General features: G+C 42.6%; 1 protein-coding gene across 3 annotated transcripts in view; it reads right to left on the bottom strand.

The window, feature by feature from the left end:
• Window positions 1-20,199, bottom strand: part of RELN (reelin) — a 293,927-nt gene that overhangs the window by 30,681 nt on the left and 243,047 nt on the right. For all 3 annotated transcript variants that reach the window (XM_035127392.3, XM_035127390.3, XM_088652142.1), the window contains 7 exons: window positions 18,716-18,863; window positions 12,846-13,104; window positions 8,258-8,507; window positions 4,208-4,376; window positions 2,463-2,603; window positions 1,578-1,755; window positions 345-538 (listed from right to left, as the gene is read on the bottom strand). In XM_035127392.3, the coding sequence (XP_034983283.3) occupies window positions 345-538; window positions 1,578-1,755; window positions 2,463-2,603; window positions 4,208-4,376; window positions 8,258-8,507; window positions 12,846-13,104; window positions 18,716-18,863 (1,339 nt within the window). The remainder of the gene's footprint in view (window positions 1-344; window positions 539-1,577; window positions 1,756-2,462; window positions 2,604-4,207; window positions 4,377-8,257; window positions 8,508-12,845; window positions 13,105-18,715; window positions 18,864-20,199) is intronic.

The raw sequence follows: 20,199 nt of genomic DNA on the forward strand, positions 1-20,199 counted from the left end.
GGTAATACACTATAAAGCCTTCTACATATGCTTAATTTCTGGGTCCCTCTAACTGTCATCCATCCTACTGAAACAAAGACGCTCTCGGAGCGTCCAAGAGAGGAGGACAACACTACAGGGTATGACCATTTTGCGTGTGACCAAGACACTTGCGACCGTCGACACACACACTGCTTTTAGACCCAGAAGAAGGTGGAATTTGGCTGGAACAGGGGTGGAACAGGCTTACGCACGCTCTGCTGATGAACGCAATGACCCAAAATGCAACTAACAAAATGAAACAAATTTGCCTGCATTTAGAATCAGAACAGGTTTTGCATGAGCAACAGGAATATACTTATTACCCAGGCTTGCTGAACTGGTCATAAAAAATGTCCATTAAGAGAGTCCAGGTGATCCCACCATTCACAGAGTACTCCAGGAGAACTCCTTGGTTACGACTGTTGGGAGTTATCAGACATCCATACATGAAATAGAACTGGATGAATTCTGCATTAGTTAAGTTTAGATCCACTGTAACTAGCAAGCGGCTGCAAGCCTTGAAAAAGAAAAAGAAACCATTATGGCTGCAAAGGAAATAATGACAACCATAACAACTATATGATTTATTTCCCACTTCAAAATAATAACAACCCAAAACTACTTTAAAAAAAACCCCAACACAAAACAAAACCAAGTGTTTTCAAGGAGCAGGCCTAGAATCCAAAAACATCACATTCCCAAATAGAGGAGGTGGGCGGGCATTTATGTAGCAGAAATTACACGGAAAAGTGGGTTGTCTCTTCAGCATTAAAAACTACTGCACTGAAAAAAAGAACCCAATACCCACTACAGAGTTCTCTCCTCCCATAAACATGTCTTTTGCTCTCTCTGAATCCTAAATCACATAATCAAATAACCCTTTAAGTGTAAAATGGCAATAGCTGTCAGTTAGAAATATATAAACAGAGATAGTGATACATCTAAAATAATTATTTGAATCACAAATGGTTGTACTTCTAAAATGGTTTGTCTGGAACTCAGTAAATACAGTAGTAAAGATGTTAAAGATGGGAATAGGTTTGTGTAAGATATATTTCCAAAAGATTTTTTTTGTGTGCATGGCACATAGGAACAAGTCTGCAAAAATGCCTATTTAGCTTTGTAGTGAAAAGAACTGCTGGTAGTTTCAATTTTGTGAGCTTGCATGATTTCAAAATTCTACTTTGGAGGCCTTCACTTAGCAACATGCATAAAAAAAATTGTTACAAATAAAATGCTTGCTTGTTTGGACTAGTGATACTAGTTTAGAACAGGTCTGTTCACCCAACAGGATCCCCCTCCCCCCCGCATGCTCCATGCCACCTAAATATGCTCAGAGGATTTGGGGGAAACTCCAAGAACAGGTTTAGGAGATGCACAGAGCATCCAGTGGGAGGAGAGGGAGAAAAGTTTGCTTGCATGACTAGACCTCACTTCTGTGTGCATATAATACTTAGCACTACACTAAATCCCACCCCTCTATTTCCAAGTTGTTTGTAACTCCAAGGTTCTGCTTTCAGAAATATATAAAAAAGCTCAGTATGGCAGGTACCAACCCCGCTAAAATGAAGTGCCATTCCAGAAGCCACAGCTCCACAGACAGTGCTCAGTTTCCCACCATTTACGGTTAGCCAGTTCTGATTGGAAGGGGCACGGTTGAAGTTGTCTTTAAGCTGAGTGGGAAGAGGTATCTCTGGCTCATCACAGTACAGTCCACCCCAGTTTTCATCACACCTGTAAGTGATAGCAAAAAAAAAAAAAGAATTTAGCTGGTAAGGCACTCTGCATTCATTGATTTCTTCAGAATTGTGATCCAGCTCTGCAGCATTAGGAGTACCATCTTCTGCCCTTCTCAGGGGCCATTAGGCTTTGCCCCTTCCCACCAGGCTCCTTACTCTAATGCATGAGTTACCAGGCCATTCCTCCTTATGTCTTATAGTCTGGCAACCCTGGCACCGTCTCTCTGAAGAGAGCGCCTGTCAGGATGCTGTCAGCGGCTCCCGGCTGGTTGCCCAGGAAAGTATAAAGACAAGGAAAAGTTTCTTACAGTCCTTTTTAATTTCAGTATTTACAGAGAGAGGCTATAGAACCCAGCCTCTTGGATAATGAATCTCCACCCCCCTGACTCTCCCACTTCCTCATTTGTCATCATCATCATCATCACTTCCTCTATGGGTGCCGCTAAGTGCCCTCTGCCTTTGAGCTCTTTGCTCTCCTACTTTTAAGGCTCACTGGATTCGGGAGATGGTGGGTCTGGAATGCTTTCTAGTGGCCAGGCAGCTGCTGCTCTGGCTTTCGCATTATACCCCCCCCCTAATCTGCCTCTGAGCTGTAACCTCCCACAAACCCCTGTTGTAAATCTATACTGCCGTCCTCTTGGGGAGGCGGTCTCCACCATTCCTCCTCCTCTGCTGCCCAGTCCCTGACAGTGCCATACTTACATGCAATTCCCCTGAGTGCACCTCCCATGTCCACTGCACATGTCTATACAGCCATCACCTATGTAGACGTTGTCTATGGCCCATGTTTGCTGCTTGTCAAATGGAGCCGGCTGGTGCCAGCGGAAACGGGTTGCCTGGGACCTTGGAGGAAGGTGGAGAGATATGAAACAAATGCTTCTAGAGCCAAAGGAAGAGAGTTATTGCTCAGCCACACTTCCGCTTGCCCCGTGCTTTCTAATTTTTTATATAATAATTTTTATTAAGTTTTACAATTTTGTATTCAACACAATCATCATTGTCAACAAAAGAGCATGTAAGTCCCAAACTCCCCCCAGCCCCCCTCGACTTCCCTCGACTTCTGCTTCTTTAGATATTTGCTTCTGCTGCCTATTTTATTCTACCTTGAATTTGCATTCTTTTAGCTAATTCTTATTACATTATTATCATTTTTATACAGTCTTTTTTTCAAATTACCTCTTATACTTTGTTATATTTCCAATTATTACATCTTAACTTTTATACTTGTTTTCTCAGTTGTAAGTGTTTACTCAAACCCTGCTAGTGAATCTACTTCTTTACAGTGTTTCTGTAAATACGCCATATACAGTTCCCAGTCCTTTTTAAAGTCTCTATTGTCCTTGTCTCTAGGTTTTCCAGTGAGCTTTGCCATTCCAGTGTATTCCATCATTTTTGCTTGCCATTCTTCTTTCGTTGGTGTCTTGTCTTCTTTCTATTTGGGGGCTAGTAATATCCTAGCTGCTGTTGTAGCATACATAAATAGTTTCTTCCACTCTTTTGGCAAGTCTTGGCCTATAATGCCTAGCAAAAAAGCTTCTGGTCTTTTAACAAAGGTTGTTTTAAACATTTTTTTTCATTTCATTATAAATCATTTCCCAATAGCTTTTGATTACAACATGTGATAAAACGTGCCTTCTTGCCCCGTGCTTTCTAGATAGGGGTCCGAGTGGTTCTGCATTTGCCCCACAGCTTTCCCATGGAATACACACTCTTTACCATTGAATCGGAACAAACAGCAATTCATGAAAAAACAGATTTCTGATAGTTCCAATTCAGTGGGAAGCCACAGGGGAAGGCGATGCAGCTAGTGGGGGTGTGGACGAGCCGTTAGCCAGCTTCATCTTTAGAGAACTCCATTTACCAACCAGTTGAATGCATGCTTGAAAAAACTGATCAGTAGATGGCAGCATTAAATTTCAAGCTAAGCTTTCTGAGTGAAAGATACAACTATTAAACAGATTTCGATCTTTTTATTTATTTACTGCATTGCTATCCCACACCTAAGAAGTTACTGGGGTGGCAGCGAAGCATTTGCTGGGGGAAGGAATCCTGGAGGTAAAGAGAAAAGGTTTGACAATGCTATATTTAAAAATGTAGGGCACATTTTATCATATTTTGATATTAACCAACATCTCTCAAAGTGGGGATTTCCACAGTGCACTCTGTACAGGTGGACAGAAAACCTTTGTTTCAAATGAACAACAAGTGGCCACATCAAATTTCTCAGGTCTCTCATTTATGGTGGGGCAACTGGTTTCAGTTCAAGTGAGCTGAGAGATTTCAGAGTTGGCTTGATCAAGTTCACACTAATGAGATAAGGAGATTGATACCGAACAATAGCAATGCCCACATTTTTATTTGCATGTAGCTACCACAGAAATGCATTAAAAATACAATACAAAACCTGTAAGGTCACATATTTTAAGGCTATGCCAAAGGCAATTTACCTGGTGTAAGGAGGAAGTGGCAAAACAATCCTTGTCCATTTATTGAATGTATCCGATACCAAAATCCTCTGGAGATGGTATGTACTGCATTCAACGTTGGTTGGAAGGCAGTCTCTCATTACTGGGTGCCATGTCAAACCAAGATCAACAGAATACTCTAGTTCAATAGCTAAAAGGTTAAAATGAGTTGAATTGTTATGACAATGGTATCATCAAACTCACTGACAACAGACCAGTATTATAATATCAAACATTTCATGTTTTGTGTAGGAGTATGGAGTGCACATTAATACCTTGGTTTAAGAACAGCTTAGTTTATGAACAACTTGGATTAAGAATGCTTCAAACCTGGAAGTAGGTGTTTTGGTTTGTGAACTTTGCCTTGGAATAAGAACATGTTCCGCTTCCTGTTGAGTTTGTTCCCTTTGTAAATTGAGTCCCCTGCTGCTATGGGAAAGCACGCCTTGGTTTAAGAACGCTTTGGTTTAAGAATGGACTTCCAGAACGGATTAAGTTCATAAACCAAGATACCACTGTATGGCCTGTAGCCTATGATTAGCACCATATTGCTTTTAAAGGAATGCACATTTAGATATGCTGCCCAGAAAACTTTATGTTTTGGGAGTGGCATACTAATGTTATTAATGAGTAAATAAATAAATAAATATGCACACAGGTGTGCAATGCATTGAAAGAAATGCAATGCAAACAGGCGATCTGCAGTGGAATGGGATATGCATCTTGTTATGTACTGAGCTGAATCCTAGAACAATAGGATTCAGAAACAGCGGGAGCTACCCAATCCAACTCCAGGTGGAAGTGAATCCGCAACCTGATTGGCCTGCTGGAGCAGCCAATCAGGCGGCGGGCAGAAGTGAATCTGCTACCTGATTGGCCTGTAGGAGCAGCCAATCAGGCTGCAGGCAGAAGTCAATCCACAATATAATTGGCCCACAGGTGTAGCCCTGAAGTAGCCAATCACGCAAGGCCCATTGTGTAAATAATGTATATAAGCAGATGGTTTTGGGAAAAGAGCCATTCTTCTTCTCCTCTTCTCCTTGATGACTATGAGCTGAATAAAGAGCATGAAATTCACTCTCGACTCCGAGTACATTTCACATCTGAAGACACCAAAGATGGAATCAATACCTGTTTAATGGCATGCTGAGAGATGTATTGTCACTGAGAACTAGTGGGATGTCATGGTTAAGAGTGTACTGTACACTGTTAGCAGACATTCCCGGCTCAAATTTCCGCTCAGTCACAAGCTCCCAAGGTTGGCTTAGGCAAGTCACTATGACCACAGTTTCAGCCCTACCATTTGAAGTTCATAGTACTGGCCTATCTCACATGGCTATTGTGAGGATTACCGAGATAGCATAAGTGGAGGAGTCTGAAAAGATCAGTCATGGTGAACAAAAAGAGCGAGACAGCAGTATCTCTTTACAAATTGCCTCCATCTTCTAAATTTTACTTAAATGAGTTTGCTCACACATTTATGCACACCTCTTAATTCTTCATCACTTGATTCCTTAACACTTGACGATTAGCAGCTGAATGCATGAACTGACTCTCTTGAAAAGCACTGCGTTAAGTGTCACTGTAGCAAAACTTTCTATGTTTAGTCTGTGATGGCTCATTCACACATGCATCGTTTGCTGTTGCAATCACAAAGGGATGAACATCGATGTGCTAGCCAGCCCAATCCAACTTTTCAGCTTTAGACGTATTATCTAATCTTGATTCTAACACCTTGGTTTCAGTTGTATATGCTTATGTAAAGGGACCCCTGACCATTAGGTCCAGTCGTGACCGACTCTGGGGTTGCGTGCTCATCTCGCATTATTGGCCGAGGGAGCCGGCGTACAGCTTCCAGGTCATGTGGCCAGCATGACAAAGCCGCTTCTGGCGAACCAGAGCAGCACACGGAAACACCGTTTACCTTCCCGCTGTAGTGGTCCCTATTTATCTACTTGCACTTTGACATGCTTTCGAACTGCTAGGTTGGCAGGAGCAGGGACCGAGCAACGGGAGCTCACCCTGTCGCAGGGATTCGAACCGCTGACCTTCTGATCAGCAAGCCCTAGGCTCTGTGGTTTACAATAATATAATAGTATAACTTACCTGGGAGTAAATCTTACTAAACTCAAAAGAATTTAGGAGCAATCCAGTGTTGCTGGGCATGGGTGGTTTAGGATTCAGAAGGTCTCTTTCTGATGAGCCCTGCTGGTGGGGGGCTCTGCCACTGCATTAGCCTCTGTTACACTTGCCCAAGGCACAGGCTGTTTTGGAGCTACAGTACCATGATTATGGTAGCCAGAGCAAGGCATTGAAATAAGACCAGGAGGGCTTGGGCTGTGGCAGTGGCCAAGTGACTCCCAAGGAAGAGTTAGAATTGCTCTGACCTTTGTGAGACATGCATAGTTTTGCACTTTTAACTGCTGAACATACAAAGAAAACATTACAATCCCTAGTAACAGATCAGTTAAAATTTTGTGTCTGAAGCCCTAAAATGTACTACAGACAACTTATGTGTACAAATTATTATTATGCATTGATTTCTTTTTTAAAAAAAAGGTATATGTCATTTTTATATTATTTTGTTTTTATCAGCATGTTGCTCTATGACTTATACATAGATGGTGGCTGTTCCGGTTAATACAACTCCATCATAATAATGGCTGGCTGAACTAAAAGTGGGGGAAACCTAGTCATATAACTAACAGATCAGTTACAGCACTCTTAACATTAACAGAATTGTAATGAACTGTGATTCCAAACTGAAGCATAATGATGTTTGGGGCCCCTAGTTAATTTCCAGGCTTAAATATCTTCATTACTTATAAGCAAATTGGTTAATCTACTTTAGGGATTTTCTTTAAGCCTAATTTCCATTTTATATACAGAATCTGAAGTAATTGCCTGCAGTTAGTTGACATACATTATCAAACCCTCTTTTGGTCTAAGTTAAATCAGCTGTATGTAAATGTTACTTGTTCCAATTTATAAAGGTGCAAGCAAAATCTAAGGTAGGAGTTTGGTCTCTGGGGTTGCAGGAACCATAACAGTTTAAAGCATGACACACCATATAATGCCACATTATATGGAACCAATGTCAGAACAAGAGATTCTTGCTGGAAATGTCAAGATGCTTTGTCCTAAATTTGTACAACTCAGAATAAAGAACAGCCCCCCGTTCCAGTAATGGCCGCTGCTGAGTAAGTTCTGGTGCATACACACAGTTCACACATCCATAAGATCTTCCCAATTATTTTAAAGGGTGGGTCCACATGTGTACCACTGAAGTGTATGGGGAAGCTGCTGAGCTGATGTGTGTGGCTCAAGCTCTGGACTGGAATGTAAGGAAACAGGAATAATAGGAACTGTACATGTCTGACTATTTGGTCACGGTTGTGGGTGTTCAGCACACCTGAAACAGACACACCACACTGTGCATGTTCACAGTGCCCTGCCAATATATAAGACATATCCCCCCCATTTAATATTTATCCCTCCTTCCCCAAAGATATAGTGACAGCCCCCAACTTGGATGGCTTTAAAAGAAGATGAGACAAATTTATGGAGTTATCAATGGATACTAGCCATGATAGTTCTGTTCTACCTCTACCATCAGAGACAGCATGCTTCTGCATACCAGTTGCTGGAAATAACAATTTGGGAGAATTCAACAGGATGTTGAAGTGGGGGCTCTGGGCTGATCCAGCTGGGCTCCTTTTCTGTTATTATGCAAGGGCAGTGCTTCCAGGCATGCATTTTAAATTTCAGTTCTATTCATGAGCCAGAAAACTCAGAAAGTGGGTGGGCCCTTATTTTCCACCAATACCTGGGATCTATAAACCTTCAGTATACACAAACCACAGATGGGAGACTTCCAAGTACGCCAAGACAGAAACAACAAATCACAGTTTTCTGGTGGGAAAGCCTGTTTTAGATTCTGTATCTTTCATTGGAGAGTTGAACGAAGAACAATAAGCAAGGACATCAGAGAAGGCTGGCAAGTATGTAAATAGGAAATGCAGAAGCCTTTACCATAGCAGGAGTCAGTGACAGAGCAAGAAGCTGCGAAGTCCAGCTGAAGGAAAGAATCCTCATTCACAGCAATGTCAGTGGTGACAACATAGCGAGTGCTTGCTTTCTCAATGAAGACCAGGGCATCCCCAGTAGAACCACACACTGGCATTTTTGTTCCTCCAGGGTGGAGGAGCCATTTCTTGCTATCCAGGGTACTGAAATCATCTTCCAAGACTGTGTTGCCAGAGATGTTTCCGCCAATAAGGATCTGGAACACAAATGCAAGGGTTTGCTTACTTTTAAAAAGTTGAAACAGATGCTGAAAAAGCAGGGGTTTCTTTACTTTTCTTTCCAAACACGCCTAAGTCATTGCTGATTAACACAGGGGCTATTGACACTTATATTCAATACTTCCTGATTGTTGTCAACCCCCAATGAATGTACGATGAGGTCATCAACAAAGCTCTACAACATACAGATTATGATCAGAAATGTGTGGCATGATCAGAAATGGGGGTGGGGTGGGGTGGAAATAGCATGGCTCTAGGATTCCCCTCCCCCCAGAACAGGCATGCCGATGTCATCTGTTGAAAAGCCAGTGTAACTGATGGATCTGTCTTGCTTTGGCAAGTGAATGAGTTGATAATGAAGCTTTCAAGTTTCACGGTTGTTTGTGGCAAACTAGCATGGAACGAGGCAAGCAATCAAGCAACTGTACTTCTCTGCAATATTGTCTTGCACTTCTAATTAAAAGCTAAAGGTTGCATTGCACCTGACTGAAGATCTATAGTGGAACCTCAAGGTGTTTTACTAGTGGAACCTGCAATGGTCAGAAGTAAGCACCACTCAGTTCAATGGAGTTTACCGGTACCTCAGGGAACTATGCACATGGTTGATCAGGGATGTGAAACCAGCCCAGTTCTTATGTGCAAACCACTAAGCCACTCTTTGCCACACCAGCTGCCTAATTTTTTTGGTTCTCTGGTCTGTTGTGATGCTCTTGTGCCCTTCAAAATTTATTACTATACCACTGAGCATGAGCATGATGCACATAGTAGAACAGATGATCAGAACCCGCCCTATCATTAGGAAGAGTGATTCAACCACATCAGCAGCAGAACTGGGAGGCAGACTCCTAGCTGGTTCTCCGTGGCCCACTAGCTAAACCTTCTCCCCAGAGGACCTTTCTCCTGTTTTGCACACCTATAACTGCCTGTGATGTTCAGGTGCAGTGGAGAATGCTATCCTGTTGCCAGTACTAAAATAAGATTCTAGACCCAGACCAGTCAGTGGGGGCACCATCTTGTTCTTTGCCCCAGGTAGCGACATGCCTTGGACCCTGCAGCTGACTGAGCAATGATGACTAATAATGTAGAAAACACCACCAGGTGTATCATACCTAATTAGTCGCGTGCCATTCTTATTTAGTAGTATGTAATCACCTATATGAGGCTTTGTTCAGACTTCAAGAAGAATACTGATTGTTTAGAGGAGAATATCAAAGATTACGAAAAGCTTCAAATATAAATTATATAAGGAAAGATTGGAGATGGCAGCAGGACATGAAGGAATTATTCAAACATTTATAAAAGGGTTCCACATTTTCCATTAATTTTGGAAGAAAGTTGTTATAAAGTACTACGAGTGGTATTATACTCCAGAAAATCTGATGTAATTTTATGGTTAATAGGCACATAGAATCATAGAGTTGGAAAGGACCACAAGTAGCATCTAGTACAACTCCTTGCAATACAGGAATATTTTGCTCAATGTGGGGCTCGAACTCACGACCCTGAGATTAAGAGTCTCATGCTCTACCAACTGAGCTATCCAGCATCCTAGGATAATTATTAATAAATGGTGGAGGTACACTGGTGTAAACTCAGATGGTTTTCACATGTGGGAGAGGCTATTTAAAGATTAAGAATGACTTACCTAAGGTAGCAGAAGTTATTAAGATACACTGATTCTTAAAATGTCCATGTAAGAAGTAAACTATTGGCTTGGGCACATAAAAGATGTGGAAAGGGAAAGCTGTCAAGAATTGATTCCAAGTTCAATCGTACTTGCAAGAACTTGTAAAATGCTGAACCCTTAGTTGACGAAGAGCTTTAAAAGCTCTGGAATTTGTGTAATAATAATAATAATAATAATAATAATAATGGCTTGGATCCTAAGTTAAGTGAATGGAAAGAAGGTTATGAAAAGGAAGTTTCCCAACCCCCTTTCCCCCTTGCAACCACCCTGAACCCCTAAATGCCCCTGCCTGCTCCCCCTGAGCAATTTCGGATGAAGTGATTCTACTTTCTGCCTACGGACCTGCTCGTATCTTCACCAATTGTTAGGGTATTAAATAAACAGTAGGCACTTCATTGTTGCTGTTAGACTTAAATAATATCTAGTTTGTTGTCCCTCCCCCCCGGCCAAACTTAAAATTAATTATTTATATTTCTTCTAAATTCAGTTTAATACTGTTTACTTTGGCAATAGCTAATTAACCATGAGTAACAATGAACTTCTGAGCAGCACTCTTTTCCCTTTAAGCAAAGAAAACAAAATTACATTTTGTGTTCTTGGCATATGTTTCTACCATAAATTTCATATCCAAATATCTGAGAACCTTAACCAGAGGCAGACAACTCAAAATTAAAGCCACAATATATAAAATATTGAAAATGATTCCAGGCCCTACGCAACAGGCTCAGAGATTCACCCCTCATTTTTGTAAATCTTTTATGGAGATTTACATTACAAAGACTATGGACTATGGTTATGTCACACAATCCCAATGCACATTTGTATATTGAGAATGTGCACTCAGCTAAATTCATTATTGAACACCTGTTGGTGGGGATTTTTTTATTTATTTCAACATTTTGTATACCATTTAATCACAGTCATCTCTAAACAGTGACCCACCCTCTCCCATGAAATGTTTTGACAGCATTCTGCCCATTGTCCTCTTTGGTGCTGTACACAGTTCCAAATAAATGGGGAATATAAACACAGCCCCAGGCATTGGACCAGCTCTGACCAGCACAGTTTTGAACTTCTCCTTACCCAGCAGAAGATCTGGGCCTGACAGCTTGTTGATTACCCCACTGGAATGGGCCCAATGACTCTGTAGAAACTGTACTTTTAACAACAACAAACTTTAAATTTGAGTCATGTTCACTGTGATCAAAAGTTTTAAATGCATCCAGATCAGACTGTTTAAAATATATGTTCCCCTTGGTTAGTGGAAAGCAAAAGTTTGTGACTTAAGGGAGAACACATGCTCTGCATGCAGAAGGTCTCAGGCAGGGCCGTCTTAAGCACATCCAGCGCCGTGGTGCAAAGTTCCCTCCAGCGCCTCCTCCCTTTCCGGCGGGGTGGGGGCTGTTGGGAGAGAAGAGGGGGCAGTGGAACACCAGAAAAGTGTTCTCAACCGCAAGATCTTCCTTCAAAGCAGGGAGTACCTGCACCTTGTTAAAGTCTGCCTGCCACAAAGACTTCGGAAGAGGTCCCAACTGTGAAGCCCCATCACCCGCAGCAGCAGCTCTAGAAACCCCTTCAAGGGAGGGGAACCCCCCCCTCTCTGCCTTCCACATTCCCATCTCTTACATGGTGCTTGCAACGAACGGGCTGCGGGTGTGTAAATGAGCATTTTAACGTGAAGAGGGTGAAGGGACCTCCTCCAGGGCAGTTTAACTGGTCCTCAATATGCTGGACACTTGTCAGAAATGGGATGCTTGTCTAAGGCTGAGGAACTCCTTCGCTCACATGAACACGCAGCCAGAATGCACGAGGAGGCACGCGTGTGCACACCTCCAATGATCACCGATCTGCTGGAGAGCTCACTGTGCCGTCCCGGGAGTGCAGCTTTCTCCCTCCGAGGAGGACCCCTGCTTACTGGCCACAAACCCGTGGAGTTTCAGCAGGGACGGCTGAGTGGTTTCTAGCCAGCGGTAGCCGGCAGAGCGAGAGGTGGGAGTTGTGGGTCCTGTCAGCTGTGCCGCTCTGCCCCGCGAGGCTCCGTGGAGGCTGCTTCCCAGGGCTTTTCTCAAGGTCCCGGGGGAAAGGTGGCTGAGCCTCCACGCCGGCAGGCGGCAAACTCCCTCCCCGTCTCGCCCCGAGGGAGGAGGCGCCGCCTGCAATGGCTGCCGCGTGGCAAGAAGGAAGCCGCCCGTCCGGGCGCCGCTTTCTCTGCAGTGCGAAGCCGCAGCGAGACCCACTTGCTGGGGTGCCCCCGAGAGGCCGGCACCCTGGCGCAATGAGCCACTCGGCCCTATGGGAAAGACGCCTCTGGTCTCAGGTTCATGGTCTGGCATCTCTCATTAAAAAGATATTCAAGAACAGGGTTAGAAAAGATCCCTGCCTGCATCTTTGGAAAACTGTTGCCGGTCAGAGGAGACAATACCCTGGCTCAGAACAAGGCAGTTTCACTCCTGACTCAAATCCTTCCTTTCTGCCTCCATACCCCATCTTTTCCTTACTTTCACCAGCCAACTATTTAGCAGAGGGGCATGAAACTGTACAACATGACAGGACAAAGGGTAAAGTTTTACTACAGGAAACAGTATTCAATCAAAGGTACTTACTTTCCTGAATAGAAAGGATTACATACCTGATCAATGACCCACGGGCTGTAAAAATGTCCATTCTCAGATGGTTGCCACCAGCGCAGACGACTGGAGGCAGAACGAGCTTTCAAGGGGATTTCTAGGGCAATGTACCGTCCTACGTTGCTCGAGTTGCTAAAGAGAAACTCCTGCAGAAGATTCCATGTGAGGCCTCCATTAAGAGAATACTGTAGCAAAACAGGCTGGCTTCTGGGATCTGGTGCTGCCTTACCGCATCCCAGTCTCATGAAGAATTGCACAAACCTATAACATTGGTACAAATGACAACAAAATAATAATAATAATAATAATAATAATAATAATAATAATAATAATAATAACAACAACAAGAAGGAAGGTGTCATAAATTAGAGACAAGATGCAGAAGCAAAGTTTTATTCTTACTGCCATGAAAAAATATGCAGCTCTAGAGACTCATGATAGAGAGCTGGGTTTTGTTTTAAATACAGAAAACAAATATTCCGTAGTGGGAGCCCAGCACTGGTTTGAGACAACTTGAATTGGTATTTAATAGAAGTTGCATGGTACCCTCTTTTTAGGTCACCGTTTTTAGTACAGTACACTGCTGTGATGATGATGCATTTGGCTTATAAACTGAAGGAGCATCACAGAGCTATTTATTTATCCTCCAGGCATTAGCTTGCAATTGATAGGCAGATTTGTTTATATAATGCAGATCCCAGTATATTTGATCATGCATTCAAATTTTCACAATTTTAAGCTCAGAAGCTTAGATTATGAAGACAAAAATTCAGCCTTAGGCTATACTCATTTGTTTTATTAATACAAGGGAGAAAATAAAAAGATCAGGCTTTTCAGGATTTGGGATCTGCAAAAACACAACCTTTTAAAACACAAGAAGTGATTACACATTGTGTGTGTGTGTGTGTGTGTGTGTGTGTGTGTGTGTGTGTGTGTGTGTGTGTAATATTACTAAAAAAAAGATTTATGGAATTACTCTGCATTGAAACCAGAAACTTACAGTACTATTTCATTAAATACAGAGGCTGATTCTAAGAGAAACAACCCAGAAGCATACTCCACTTTGATATGCACTCTTAGATTAAGTGTATCAGATATTTCCAACATGGCTACAGTGAATTTGCCACACAATTGCATGCTTTCTCATTACAGCTGATCCCCTCCTTGGAGTGAATTCCACTTTCCACCTTAACCGCAGCTTCATCTTTAACTGTAGTTAAGACTAGTAAGGTTCTATCTTATCAAGGGTTTGCTAAATAGCTTCACATCCTGGCCCCTGGTTGGCTAATCATAGAATTGTAGCCCAACCCCTGCAATGCAGGTATCTCAACTAAAGCATCCATGTCCGGTGCTTTAAAACCTCCAAGGAAGGAGAGTCCAGTACATGCTGAGGGAGTCCTTTCCACTGTTTAACACAGGCATCCCCAAACTTCGGCCCGCAGTTTGGGGATGCCTGGTTTAACAGTTCTTAATGTCAGAAAATTCTTCCTGGTGTATCCTTTAACTGTGTCCTAATGTAGCCTTTAACTGTAGTTGGTCACAGCAGTCACGAAATTAAAAGACGCCTGCTTCTTGGGAGAAAAGCAATGACAAACCTAGACAGCATCTTAAAAAGCAGAGACATCACCTTGTCTACAAAGGTCTGTATAGTTAAAGCTATGGTTTTCCCTGTAGTGATGTATGGAAGTGAGAGCTGGACCATAAAGAAGGCTGATCGCCGAAGAATTGATGCTTTTGAATTATGGTGCTGGAGGAGACTCTTGAGAGTCCCATGGATTGCAAGAAGATCAAACCTATCCATTCTTAAGGAAATCAGCCCTGAGTGCTCATTGGAAGGACAGATCCTGAGGCTGAGGCTCCAATACTTTGGCCACCTCATGAGAAGAGAAGACTCGCTGGAAAAGACCCTGATGTTGGGAAAGATGGAGGGCACAAGGAGAAGGGGATGACAGAGGATGAGGTGGTTGGACAGTGTTCTCGAAGCTACGAACATGAGTTTGACCAAACTGCGGGAGGCAGTGGAAGGCCGGAGTGCCTGGCGTGCTATGGTCCATGGGGTCACGAAGAGTCGGACACGACTAAACGACTAAACAACAACAAGGGGGGATTTGCTGGAATGGGATGGCAAGAGACCTTTGGGGCTTTTTGTGTGTGTTTACTGCACATACATCTTTCTTCTCTCAAGATCATGGATTCAGGCTGCCACTGTACCCATGCACACACATACAAAAGCCCTCATTTTTGTGTGCTCTCTCTTATAAAAAGCTCCCTGTATGCAGGAAACAAGAACATCAAACAGGAAGGTTCCCTTCCCACTACCTGCTGCTGTGCTAGTTTTCTATTTACAGGGAGTTGTGCTTTATTTTATTCTTATTGGTGCATGAACATTTAAAAACACAATCCTCTCAGCCTGAATTTGCAGTCAATTCTACCATCTCAAGACATTCCCTCTGCATTCTGCTGAGTCTATAAACTACCTATTTGCTAATTTCCATATACATTGCCTTGGTAGTTGCAATGAGTTTTCATGTTTATCTCATGTTAGATTTTCTATGTGGTTCACAAGGCTGAACGTTTGCTGTTTAATGTTGTGGTGCACACAGTTACAGCTGCCTTTACCCAAGTACCTCATTATTGTACTTTGAGAACAATGGCTAACAATTTTGGTCTTATATCCCATCTCTCTATCTGTGCTTTGTGGGTAAATGGGCTTCCAGAGGGATTTGCTGCCAAGAAACCCACATACTAATAATTCAATGAATTCATGTACTCAGGTATATTGTTAGTTCTTATCACTAACATTGTTCTTCAGAACATGGAACATTTCAAGCATCCTGTTCCAAAGAAACCTATTATAAATGCAGTAAAACAACACTGGGGAGCTATATGTAGTAGTCCATCAGCTGCAATGGACTAGATTTATTGCAGGCAAGACCAGGAAATTTGTCCTCATATTTACACGGTACTTCAGAGAAGGAAAGACAAGTCTCTTTTAACAAGCTTCATGTACTGCTTGTTACCTTCCTTCCATTTTCATTCTTGATGACAAAGTAACAAAAGTTTCAAAATAAACATTTATTAGTCTAGCAAGTTTATACAGACAGCTTCTCAAATGGAACTTAAGGGACAATTCTACATCGTGTCATGTGCTTAAACACAACTGGAAATAAACAGCCAAATGTGGGGGGTGGGGATTTATTATTATTATATTGAGTTTATAGCCTGCTTTATACCGAAGGTTCATTTTGCTAACCTTTGGTAACATAAAATAAAACAGAGCTATGTCCTTGGCTTATCCCAGCCATTAAATGTCTGTTCTTACAGAACTGTCTCATGCCAGTCCTGAAATATGCTTAGCTTTGGGGAACAGTCGGTAGCTTTAGTGGTAGAGCACAAATCCTGCATGTTACCAGGTTCAACCCCTGGCTTCTCAGAAAGACCTTTGCCTGAGACCTTGGAGAGCTCCTGCCAGTCAAAACTGATAATACTGGGTCAGAGACACCAACAGTCAGGCTATATCAGGCAGCTACATACGTTCACCTTGCAAACTTCTAGGGAAGTTTCTAAAAAACCGAAGGAAGTAGTTTGTTTTCTTAACCTGGATTCGAACCTGGTACATGGGTAGCACTGTTGAAAGGACCTTCTTGGCTGATGCAATCCCTGTCAGGCTGAAGTTTGTAAACTGAGCCCAAGCTGGGTTTTTAAGGCCATGACCAGCACTTTGGATTGTTTTCACAAAGCTATATAGAAAGCCAGTGCAGACTCTGGAACAGAAATTTAATATGCGCCCAGAAGTATTACACTTCAGTGAAGTGACCTGCTTTGTCTTGCACCAGCTGCAGCCTCTGAACAGTCTTCAAAGGAAGCCCTATCAAGAGCATGTTAAAGTAGTCTGGCCTAAAACTCAAACAGATGTGAGGACTAGTTTCCAGATCCTAATCTGAAAGGAAATGTTGCTGTTTTATTGGGGTGCATGCATTGCATCACCCCACACTCAAGAAAACTGGGAACTGTAGTTTTTTAAAGGTGTTGGGAATCATAGCTCAGGGGTAAACTACAGTCCCTAGGATTCAGAGAGGGTAGCCAAAATGTACTTAAAATGTGTGGTGTATATGCAGCCCTAATACAGTGCAACCTAACCTCAATTTTCTGGTTATGTGACTGAAACCCACTTGAAAATAGTGACAACCTAGTGACAACCTAGATATTTTATGGTAATATGCAAATAATTGAAGGTAACTTATTAGGTATGGCATGTTTAGAGTAGCTTCCAACCAGTTTTTATTACAAAGAATACCTCTCACTATTTGGGTCTGTTTTACTTCTTTTATATCCATGTAGTATAGAATGAATATTCTATTGGTCTGTGACTTAAAGGTAAAGGTAAAGGGGCCCCTAACTATCAGGTCCAGTCGTGTCCGACTCTGGGGTTGCAGTGCTCATCTTGCTATATAGGCCGAGGGAGCCGGCGTTTGTCCGCAGACAGCTTCCGGGTCATGTGGCCAGCATGACAAAGCCGCTTCTGGCAAACCAGAGCAGCACACAGAATTGCCGTTTACCTTCCTACTTGCACATTGATGTGCTTTCGAACTGCTAGGTGGGCAGGAGCTGGGACCGAGCAACGGGAGCTCACCCCGGCGCAGGGATTCAAATCGCCGACCTTCTGATCAGCAAGCCCTAGACTCTGTGGTTTAACCCACAGCACCACCTTGGTCCCTGGTCTGTGACTTACTAGGAGTCAATTCATAAGTCTGAAGGAAAATAGAAACTTAAAAAGAAGGGCAGGATAATAGACTAAGAGCCACCCTGTGATTTGTAAACAAATATTTAATTTCAAACTTGCTTAACATTCTTTTCCTGTCTTAATTTTTGGACATAGTCTCTTTCATCAAATAAGTTCTAAGCAGGTCCAAAATGACAATACTTTAAAATGGGTGTTTTTAAATAGCTCTACCCGAATTAACTGGTGACAGCTTGATTAGATTCTGTCAGTGAATTATTGTAAACAAATGCCTGCAATTCAAGGCAAGCTTCAGATATTACAGAAAACAGAATGATGAATGCAAAGTTACTCTGGTAATCAACACTGCAGTTCCAACAATGATTCATAGTGGAGCTTCCTATTAACAGAGCACTTAGTATGCAATATATTTCAGTGTGATCGGATTAATATGCTATTTATCAAGGCAAATGTCCTAGGCAAGATGCTGACATCCTAATCTTGCAGACCACATTTTGGTGCATTCATCAAAGACTCGCCTTAAATGGCAATGATTGAGGTTACCATCAAAATCATACGAAGGGCAGAGATGACAAAAGGCATTTTGGTGCCTAAGGCAGAAAATGCAAATAGCATTCCACTTACCCAATGGTCTGTGGTGGCAGAAACGTAATAAAAATGTTTGAAACTACACTTTGCAGCCCTTTAATAGTACCCCAATATATATTGCTTGGTCAGGCTGTCTCACCCAGCTGCATAGTGTCAAATCACCCGACATCAGTGGGTAGATATTACTGGAAAACAATCCTGAAATTTATTCTAGTCCTAGCAGGCTTCACTGGGTGGATAGACTGAGCGACAGCACTTGTGTGCTAAGCTCTCTATGAATTGACTTTCAGAATTCTACTGCAACTGAGTTCTCTTTGGTTGGTGGGGTAACATGCTAAAACTTAAGAAACACAGAATGCATTGCTGGGGATAGAACTCAAAGTGGGGTGAGCATTTCTTTGTTTTTTGGGTGTGACTTGGTCCACAATACGTCTCAGATGAGTCCACATTAATGCATCTAGCATAACAGAAGTACACAACACTCTTCAGCCACAAATACTCTACTGTCTCAATGAAAATTTGTAAACATTAAAAAAAGGTTACCTGGCTTGTGACAAATCCAGATCTCTTGTCATCAACATGCGTAAGCCTTCTTCGTTAAAGAACAGATTGTTTCCTCCAGATAGGACCCCACATTTCCTGGATGGCTTTCCACCACTCACCAACAAAAATCTATCAGATTCCAGCTGACCTGAGTGCAAGGGACACAGTTATTTAGGATTTACCCCATGGCATTTCAGTTAAGTGAGAAATGACTAATAAATCATTAGTTGTAACTTGTAAAGTGGGGGGGGGAATTGTACAAGCACTTTTCAACCATGACATCCTTCCTAGAAACCACCAGAAAAGCAACATTAAAAAAAACACACAACCGTAGCTTATGTTTTTCAGCCTTCCAGGAATTGCACTCCAATACATGTATACTCAGACGTAAGTCCGACTCAGTTGAATGGGACTTATTCCCAGGCAAGGAGGTACAGGAGTGAAACCTCTACATATAAATTCACAGGAAAAAACAGATATTTGCAATGGGAGTGTTGGAGGGGATTGTGCATGCATAACCTCCCAATCTATATTTCAGATTTGGATCGTGGCTTCCATTAGGAATGAACTGGGGATGCATTCAGTTATATGTGGCCTCTTGGCTTTCATTCTAAATGTCTGCAGATCACGCCTGTTATTTATGGTCACTAATCGTGAAAGTTAACTTTCAAGCAGATAGTCAGAATCAATACCATAGCATGGGTTGTAGCTTATGGGTAGAGCAATTCTAAGTATAGGAAGCCAGTGGAAAGATATTGCCCCAATTCTAAACTCCATTCAGGAGCAGGCCTACTGCCAGCTGAGCTGACCCGAGTCTAGCAGAGGGAAAACAAGCCTTTAAAAATACAGTTAGACTAACAGTACCTGTGAGGGACAGGGACTAAAGACAACCCCCTCCTATCTTGAGAACCAGTTCTTCCCCGAGTACCAGCGGGAGCGGAGAGGGGGAAGAGTCCAGCGGGGAAGCAGGAAGTAGAGGGCATGGCTCTGGCAGGGTCGCAGAGCCCCTGCTCCGCTTGGGAGAGGAAGGAAGGGAGAAGGAAAGGGGGAGGAAGGAAAACACAGCAAGAAGACCTTACTCTCCAGTTCCGGAATTGCGCAAAAAGAAACGGGGGAGGAGATTCGCGATTCCCAGGCTTCTTTGTTGGAAAAGAACGCGGGAATCGCCATTCCAGGGTTTGGACCCAGACTGAGAACATGTATCTTGTACAGCTCCAGCACTGTAAATAGTTTGCACACAATAAAAGCATGAAAAGGCAACGTTCTGGAGAGTCGTTACTCTAGAGTAGCCGCAACGCGCCTCCTGTGACAGTACCCTTTTTGCCAGGATAATTTCTGCTGAGTTGCCAGGCCATGCGACTGAGCTGAAAGAGGTTTGAAATAGGTCTAAGTCTCCTCTTGCCTCTTGCTGCCCTGACCCCAGAATGCTTCCACTTTTTGGATTCATGTCAGCTTCAGTTCTACTGGTTGAACCCTACAGAGCG

The sequence above is a fragment of the Zootoca vivipara genome, chromosome 9 (assembly GCF_965207765.1).
Source record: "Zootoca vivipara chromosome 9, rZooViv2.hap1.1, whole genome shotgun sequence".
Classification (NCBI taxonomy): Eukaryota; Metazoa; Chordata; class Lepidosauria; order Squamata; family Lacertidae; genus Zootoca; species Zootoca vivipara.